The 10028-nt window shown below is 36.4% G+C and overlaps 1 protein-coding gene across 1 annotated transcript; it reads right to left on the reverse strand.

The window, feature by feature from the left end:
- LOC125189915 (antifungal protein ginkbilobin-like protein) lies at positions 1-339 on the reverse strand. Its single transcript, XM_048087134.1, has one exon. It carries the CDS (start codon positions 337-339, stop codon positions 1-3), a length of 339 nt encoding a protein of 112 aa, XP_047943091.1.
- Between the last annotated feature and the right edge of the window lie 9689 nt (positions 340-10028).

The following is a 10028-nucleotide window of genomic DNA, read 5'->3' on the forward strand; positions in this document are numbered from 1 at the left end:
TTAGAAAGAGTAATTCTCATATCTAATGGTGCAGTCGACCAGGTCCACCTCGCCGCCGATTTTGGCGGCGCATATGTCCTTGACAGAGGACCTGGCTGCAGTGAGGCAGTCGGCGCAGTCGTTGTAGGAGAGAGCCGACGAGCATGTGGCGTGGCCGTAGCAGACGGCCGACTTGGAAGGCGACCGAGTGTAGTAATCGTAGCCGGCGTTGGGAGTGACGTTCATCAAATCCGCAAGCACGTATTCGACGTTGTCCGCGTAAGCGTCATTGGAAGAGTAGGAATTCACATTGCAACGCCATGAGTTTATAGAGGTGTTTGGGCTGCTTTCTGCAACCATCAATACACCTACTAATAATGTAAACCCGATTATAGCGGCAAATGACTTCATTCTCGAACTCGAACACGAACTTAACTTGTGATTTTGTTGTGATTGGTGGAGAAGTGAATATAATGGTGCATATATATAGGAATGGAGTTCATTGGTGATTGCTCCATTTCTATATTTATTCCACATTTTGTTTAGTATTTTTTGTCTTGAGTTATGTTAGTTATGTATGAATTAATCACCGTTTTTAGTTGGAGTTATTCTAATTTTGTGTCGACAAGTTTGTGTCTCTTCCAACTAATTAAAATCAAATCTCTTGTTTTGGGATGCAGTCTAACGACGGCAGAAACTTGTCTCAATCGGAATTTACGATGAAGGCTTCCGGCAATGTGCAAGCATGTATGCTAATTTGGGTTTGAGATCCTTGTTACATACTATTACTCCATATTTAAACCAACAGTAATTGGTTCATCCGTGAGATTAGGTGTTTATTTACATACTTCAGTTGCTTTGTACTTTGCTTTAGCCGCTTTCTTTTACCAAAACAAAATAGTAAATGTAATATTGACGGACTAATATGCGAGAGCTTCCTTCTGCAGATAGAAGTCACGTTTTTCCATTTTAGCCCATCCGTGAATAAGAGTCATGGTTCATTTTTATTATAAATGGTAAAAATGTCTCGAATCCCACTAACCCATTCAACTCACATTCCATTTAAAAATAATATATACAATTGCGATCCATATTCCACTTATTTTCTCTCATCCACTTTTTTTATATTTCTTAAAACTCGTGTCACCAAGAAATGAGACTTCTAGTGGCGGACAGAGGAAATAATAACTATACACATACACGATAATTGTCGTGACTCGTGAGAAGCAACATCGATGTGTAAAAAGTCAACAATGTCGGGAAAGCGACTATGGCACTATGCTATTATTATTAACATTCCTTGATAACTAAGCATGCTAGTATTAATCATACAATTTTCATCTTTAATTATATCACTTCACAATGAAATTAAATTATATTCCATCTATCCAAGAGTTATATGAGTTGTATTCCATTTTGAGTTGTTCCAAATTATTTGAGTAATACTTTATTTTGGGTTGTTTCAAGTTACTTGAGTCATTTCCTTTTATATAACTAAAAACAAAAAGATGAAATCTCACTTATTTTACCATTTCTCCTACTTTACCATCTCTTTTATCTCATACTTTATTTAACTTCATTTAACTCACTATACACAACTTTTTTAAATTCGATGCCAAAATAATGTCCCTGGTAACATGGGACAGAGAGAGTAAATATTAAAGAAATCACTAATAGATAGATTTTTTTATGTTATTTGCAATAAATACATAAATTTTTGAAGTTCTTGTATTTTCCTCGAACTTTTTTTTCAATCCAAACACATCTGATTTCAATTTATTTGATTTTTCCCCTAAAATAAAATGGGGGAGAAATCAAAATTGATGTGGTAAATTAATTATTATCTTTCAACAAAACTTTCGAAGTTTTCTTGTATTTATCTCGAACTTCAAATTAAGTCCCTGGAAAATGCATTTTACACATGTTAGATTCTTGAATTAGGAAAAATATTGTCACAAGTTTACGATAGTAGAAAAAATATCATGTAAAGGATTTATGGTGTATATATGGAATGGAGTTCATTGGTGTTTGCTCCATTCCTGACATTTTGTTTAATGTTTTTTTTGTCTCGAGTTATGTTACTTATGTATGAATGAATCACCTTTTTTAGTTGGAGCTATTCTAAGTTTGTGTCTCTTCCAACTAATTAAACTCTAATCTTTTGTTTTGGGATGCGCGCAGTCTAACGACGGCAGAAACATGTCTCAAACATCAGAATTTACAATGAAGGCTTCCGGTAATGTGCAAGCATGAATGTCCATTTGGGTTTGAGACTTCCTAATGCAATTTCCTTGTTACATATTACTCCATATTTTAAACTATTATTAAACATACACATAATCGCAGTAGTGGAGCTAGGATTTTGACCCTTAAGCCCAAGCCAATATTAACACAAGTGGGTAATTTTTTATCGTTAAAAATAGACATAGTATTGACAGACTAATATGTGAGAAAGACACGTATAATGAGCAATGGCGGATCCAGAAATAAAAAATCGTGGGGTCGAACAAACGTGCGTCGTGACCATATATACTTAAATATATTTTTAAAAATAAAAATATATTACAAATGAAATATCTCTATCTTATGTTAGCGAACATACACCTTTCACGATATACCATCAAGATGTCGTTCAATCAGTCATAATCTTATTCTGCAGCTTAGGCTTGGACAAATTTCATTGGCGGTAAACACTCTTTCAACTATTTCAAGCTTGTTTGAATTGTTATATACTATCCGACGATCTTCTAATAGTTGTGATTCTTGTTCAACTAAACATACAAGAACTAACAAAAATTTGGAGATCTTTTCGAGAGAAAATCATTCATTAATCTAAAACGGAAGGTAATTAAAATCAATAATCAGAAGTAAAGATAATTGTAACATCTACTAAAATTAGGGTAAAATTTTATTTTTACTATTAAATAAAAATAAAAATAAAAATAAAAGAAAAATTATAAAACATGATTAAAAGATGATAAATAAATTATGATATTTTAAAAGATGATAAATAAAGCATTTGTGAAATTAGCACCGATTCCTTTTTACTACCGTAATAAACTAAAAGCCCATTCCTAAGCCCAATTGCAAAAAGGAACTTCATCTTTTCTCTATCATCGCAGCTTCTTCCTTCGCCCTCCCGCGCATCATCCACCGATTACAATCAAATTAATCCAATACATAGTATAGTTAAGAATAACAATGACGTTTTGTCGGCAAAGCTACGCTGCTTGCAGTCTTGAGGATGAATCATAGGGCAGAATATCGGATGCCGTGGGGTCGGGGGCGGTGGCAGGAGTATTCCGGCGGTTCTTCCGGTACAGCTGTGGGGTCGGCCGACCCCACTCGACTCCACCTGCCTCCGCCGCTGGTAATGAGAGATAGTAACTATGGAAAGCAGCATCGATATTGAAAGAGTTGACAATATCCGGAGTAATATTCTTTGTTGGTAAATTTTCTACACATCTTTAATTATACAACTTCACAATGAAATAAAAATTATTCTCCTTCTATTTCTAAAGTACTTGAATCATTTTCATTTATGATTAAAAATAAAATATTCAAACCTTACTTATTTGTATTCTTTGTTTTTACTTTATTCTAACTTATCTCCCCTACTTTATTCTCTCCGATATATTATTTTATCTGCATTTAACTCATCAAAATCAACTTCTTAAATTTCGTATAAAAAAAATGTCTCAAGTAACATGAAACAGAGTGATTATAGATGTTAAAAAAATCAATTAAAAATACATTTTTTTGATTTATAATTTGCCTATAAATACAAGTTTGGAGACAGATTAAAAGTGATATGGAAAAAGTGATATGGAAAAGAGTGAACATCAAATTTAGTAAATGGAAAATGCATTTTGCACATTTTGGGTTCTTCATTAGAAAAATAATATCGCGACAGGTCTAATTAGAAAAAATATTATTTAAGATCCTTAATTTCCGTTTTTTTCCCTTGAACCATAAAAAGTGAATAAAAAAGCTTTCTTTTGTCTTTTTTCTCTCATTTATTCTCTATTTTATTTCTTACGCTACTTCTCTTTTCTCTTTTATTTCTTCTCTATTTTATTACATGCAAAATCTCTCCTCTCTCTCCTCTCTAATTTTTTTCATTTGATTCTCCTCGTGGACATAAAAACAGTCTTCTATTTTCATTCTGATCTATCTCATAAAAGTAGTTCTATTCCATTTTTTCTCTTGTGAAGTGTGACAGACAATACTTCACTCGTTTTTTTTTTCTTTTCTATCCCTCCTGCTTTATCAATCTATGTAAAACTCATGATGTTCCCAAAGTCCATATTTTTATGTGGGGGAGGGGGGAGTGCTATTTAAAAGACAATTAAATTTTCACAATATTACTTTGGATTGAATTAAATTATATTGTTCAACTCAAGGTTATGTCATATTTTTCAAAAAAATCAATATCATTTTGGTTTATCAAATGATATTATATAAAATTATACATATACAATAGTATTTCTTATGTCCCATTACATTACATGCAACACATTTCTTTTTGGCATAGATTTTTAAATAGTGGTGTTTAGAATAAAGAGAGAATAAAGTAGAATTGAAAGAAGTAGAGAGAAAAAATAGGAAATATGATAAAGTAGATATAATGTTGATTTTTTGTCACAAAAAGAAATGTGTCACTTATAATGGGACAGCCCAAAAAGAAATACGGTTCACTTGTAATGGGACGAAGGGAGTATCACACTTGCACAACGCTGAAGTATTGAATTTATAAACATATTACTTCTCCAGGAGCAAATTAACAATTTTTATATTTTTAAATTATAAAAATTTAATTATCATATAAATAGTACTCCCTTCATCCTATAAAAGATGTCACATTTTCCTTTTAATTTGTCTCACATTAGATGTCGCATTTTCTAATTTAGAAAAAATTCTCTCTCACATTAATATAAATATATTATTTTTTATTTCCACTGAACACAGAAAACAACATATTCTAAAAGACCAAATTTGAAGTTCGTTCTTGTAAACATAAAAATATTTTGCTTCGCCTCAGTTTCGGAAATATCTTCCACATCAAATCATCCCTATCCTGAAGCTTCAAAATCAAACCAAACCATTCTTCTTCTCATGATTTTTAGCCACATTTGGGACTGCATGCCCTACATTCTTACGGTGCTTGGGCTTCCACATTGGCGACTGTTAGCAAACAAATTTGTGATCTGTACATTATTTAAATCTCCTATGAAATCTCCAATGATACACCTACTGAGATAGGTTAATTAGCTTCGATGGTATTCTAAAATCAGTCTCATTTTTTATTTTTGAGTGAAAAAAATACATATTTTTAGGTTTACACTAAACTAAAACCAGACACCTTTTCAAATTTAGTACTCCCTCCGTCCCATAAAAGATGTCACACTTGTGGGATGGCACGAGATTTTAGGAGGTTTTGTTTTGTGTATTAGGTGGAAAGAGAAAATAGTTATATTAATGTGAGAGAGAACTTTTTCCAAAAAAAAAAATGTGACATTTTTTGTGGGACAAACTAAAAAGGAAAGTGTGACATCTTTTGTGGGACGGAGGGAGTAGTAAAAAAAATATAATATAAAGAATATTTTTTTAAGTTTGAGTTTAGCATAAATGGTTGAAGTATAAAATCATATATGGTGTGACATTTATCCTAAAATGAGTTTAAGTTTAGTGTAAATAGTTAGAAATGTTCTTAAAATGTCTGGCTCAACATTACTGATTATTTCGTCCGTCCCAAAACAATGTAAAATACTTTTTTTACTGCACAAGATTATATGCATTAACTCTATGAGTGAAAAGAACATAAAGTAATAAGTAGAAAATAAACTAGTATACAGAAATAGTTAAAAATGTTTGTCAAATTACACTCCAATCCAACATCTTAACAACAAATTGAAAGCATCACATTCTTGAGAAAAAAAAAACGAAACAAGAAGTAAAGTGAAAGGAAAGTGGAAAGTTGAACGATGTGCCAGTGGAAAGTTCTTAACGATGGTAATCGAGAGAGGTAGAGCAAGAAGGGCTAAACATTGTATGCAGAGAAGAAGATTGCTATTTTTCTCTTATTTCAGTATATAAATTTGTGTACAAGTATTCTTCTTTTATAGAGGAAGAATACGGCTAAGTGAGGAATAAATCAATCTATTCTAAATTACATATTATCATATCAATCACCATATCAATTAGGTGATATTCCCTGATTTCCTCCCTTGATTTCTTGACATGATTTCTTCCCTTGTATATTTTGACACTCCCCCTCAAGTTGAACGACGGTATGTCCGATGTTTAACTTGCCAAGCACTTCCTTGAACATCTTGGGATTCACCGCCTTAGTGAGTATGTCTGCAAGTTGTTCTTCTGATCTGACAAATGGAAATTCAATCACTCCTGCTTCAAGCTTCTCTTTGATGAAGTGTCGATCCACTTCCACATGTTTGGTCCTGTCGTGTTGGACTGGATTTTCAGAGATGCTAATCGCTGCTTCGTTATCGCAAAATAGTCGACTCTTCCGCGTGGGAGGAAAGCCTATTTCGGTTAGAAGTCTCCTTAGCCACATGATTTCCATTAACCCACTTTTCATCCCACGAAACTCAGCTTCTGCACTTGATAAGGCAACCACCTTTTGTTTCTTACTCCTCCAGGTGACTAAGTTACCTCCTACAAAGGTGAAGTACCCTCCAGTAGATCGTCTGTCGACTGGGTTACTTGCCCAATCAGAATCAGTAAACCCATCGACCTCAAGGTCTTCTTTCCTTTCTAGAAATACTCCATGGCCTGTGGTTCCTTTCAAATACCTCACAATTCTCAAAGCGGCTTCCAAATGATTTCTTGAGGTTGGTGCATAAATTGGCTAACTACCCCAACAGCATATGTAATATCATGCCTTGTATGAGAAAGGTAGATTAGCTTGCCTACTAACCTCTGATATTGCTCTCTGTCTGATGCTCTTGCTCCTTCTACTACCTTAGTCCATGATTGACTACCATCGGGGTTTCCGCGGGCTTGCAATCTAGTAGGCCTGTTTCTGCTAACAAGTCTAGCACATATTTCTTTTGCCTTAGGAAAATTCCTCGGTCTGATCTCAGCACTTCGATTCCCAAAAAATACTTCAGCGCTCCTAGATCCTTCATTTCGAATTCTTTAAAACGATTCAGCTTTAGCTCTTCAATCTCTTCCACATCATCTCCTGTAATGATCATATCATCAACGTAGATAATCAGACACGTCATCTTGACTTCTCTTCTTTTCAGGAATAGTGTGTGGTCAGAATGACTTTGCTTAAAGCCATATTTAACCATCGCCTGGCAGAACCTTCCAAACCATACTCTTGGAGATTGTTTTAGTCCATACAAGGTCTTTCTGAGTCGACATACTACTCCATTTCCAAATTCTCCCGCATATCCTGGTGGAACCTCCATATATACTTCCTTATTCTTTTCAAGCTCTCCATGAAGAAATGCGTTCGTAACATCGAATTGGTAGAGCGGCCAATCTTTACTCGCTGCTACCGATAGTAGAGTTCTGACTGTGTTCAATTTTGCTACTGGAGAGAAGGTCTCTGCATAATCAACCCCATACACTTGAGTGTATCCTTTAGCCACCAATCTTGCCTTATATCTCTCGATTGAACCATCTGCTCGCCTTTTGATAGTGAATACCCAACGACACCCCACGGGTTTCTTCCCTTTTGGTAACAAACATTTCTCCCATGTTTGATTCTTCATGAGTGCATCCATCTCCTTCTTCATGGCTGCTATCCAATGTTTGTGACGCATTGCCTCCTAGACTGATTGAGGTATGTCCTCCTCTTCATAGAGTGCAGTCTCGAATGCTCGAGCCATCTCTGACAGTTGCTCTTGGGCCATGTTAACAACTGAGTATCTGGTTTTTCTTCCCTTCCAATCTGGGGAGTATCTTTTTGGAGGAATCCCTCGTGAACTCCTTGAGGGCAGTAAGTACTGTCCGGTATCTCCGTCATTTCCTCTTTCTTTACTGTTTCGGATAATCTCCTCTTCCTGCCTCATATTAGTTACAATAATCATACTATCTTGAGGAATACTATCAGAACCTGTTACCTCAGGATCCAAGAGCGGGTCTGGCAGATGTTGAATGTCACTGAGCGCCTCGTTTTGTATAGTAGGAATTGGTGTCTCGTTGGTATCATCATTCTGTTCAGGAGTATCGACTTCAGTGGTCGGGCTTGGGCTTGGACTAGGCAGTTGATTTTCCTCACAAGAGTCCCGACAGGCTTCTCCCCCTGAGTTGATTTCCCTTAGGCTCGAAGTGTGGTTTGGTGTATAGGAAGGCAACCAATCAAGCGAGTCATCTGTTGGTTTGTCTAATTGGATCTCCCCCTGACTCTCGGATTGGTTGTAAAAATATTCTCCTTCAACGAAATCACAATTCATGGTAGTGTATAAGGTTCTGGTTTTTGGGTCATAGCACCTATACCCTTTCTGACTTTTCCCATATCCCAAGAAGACGCACTTAATGGTGCATGGTGAAAACTTGGATCGTTCTTATTTTGGAATATGAACAAAAGCTGTGCATCCAAACACTTTGGGTTCCAAGGTAAGAGATGATGGTATTGATGTTTGTGTAGCTAGGATTTCGAGAGGAGTTTTGAAGTTGAGGATTTTGGTTGGAAGACGATTAATGAGGTAGACAGAGGTGGCAATGGCTTTGGGCCAGAAGGATTTAGGGATTTTTGATTCGATGAGAAAAGCTCGTGTTATTTCTAGGATATATCTATTTTTCCTCTCAGCTACCCCATTCTGTTCAGGTGTATGTGGACAAGTGGTCTGATGGACTAACCCTTTTTCCCGAAAGAAGTTCTGCATTGCAGAGTTAACAAACTCCCCCCCATTATCATATCTAAGGATTTGGATGGTTTTTTTATATTGAGTTTAGTTTTTAAACCTCTGATTTTGTTTTTAAAAAATAAGCCCAAGTCATACGTGAATAATCATCTACAAACAACAAGAAATAACGAATACCCAAACCCCCGGTAAGGGTGCAGGACCCCAAACATCAGAATGAAATAAAGAAAAAGGAGTGTCCACTCGAGTATTATTTGAAGGAAATGGATGTCTGTGGCTCTTGGCCAAAAAACAAGTCTCACAGTTCATAGCAAAAGATGAATTAATCTTAGGAAAAATCATACGCATATATCCTATAGATGGGTGCCCTAACCGGCGATGCCAAAGCCAGGCCTGTCTTTCAGTCAGCCCATGAGATAACAATGCAGTACTTTGTTGAGTCACCTCATCTACATAATACAGCCCGCGCCGCTCAGTGCCACGCCCAACTGTCATCCCCGTCCGGGTATCCTGTAATAAACAAAAGTGAGGTTGCATCAGTAATTTACAATTGAGTTCCCGAGTTGCGTGGCTCACTGATAGCAATTTATGAGATAATGACGGGACATAGAGGCAATTGGACAAGCGAAGTGTAGAAGAGATATTAACAGTGCCGGACCCTTGGACCGGCGCTAATTCCCCATTGGCTGTTTGAACAAAGGATTTTCGGGATTCTGTGATATTTAAAAAATCAGATCGGTCGAAAGACATAGTATCTGTCGCCCCACAGTCAAAAATCCAATCATGATCTCGTTCCCCAATCTCGGAGGTTGATGAATTAGCTAAGGCCTTGAAGGAATTGTGACAGGGTATGGATGAGTTGAGAATGTGAGGTTCTTCTAAGCATATAACAGAACTCGAGGGACCAAAAGGCAATAAATAATCATGTTTGGGTGATGGATTGGAATTATTAATAAAATGGGGTAAAAAATTGGAATCCAGAATATTAGAGGGATTCAAATTGAATCCCCCTTTACCTTTCGCCCAAACTCTAGTCATTTCATTTTGGGCCGCCGCCTTCTCCGAGCTCTCAGCCCTAGCCGCCTCGCCTCCTGTCGCCTCCGTTCCGGAGCTCCACACCCTAGCCACTGTTGCCACTGCCTTGTCCTCATTTCGGACGATATTTGGGTTTGGAGCACCATTGTTGCCCGTCGTGAAATCGACGTGGGTAGC

The sequence above is a fragment of the Salvia hispanica genome, chromosome 5, assembly GCF_029641045.1.
Source record: "Salvia hispanica isolate PSC_SH4W2 chromosome 5, Shi_PSC_v1, whole genome shotgun sequence".
NCBI classification, from domain to species: Eukaryota; Viridiplantae; Streptophyta; class Magnoliopsida; order Lamiales; family Lamiaceae; genus Salvia; species Salvia hispanica.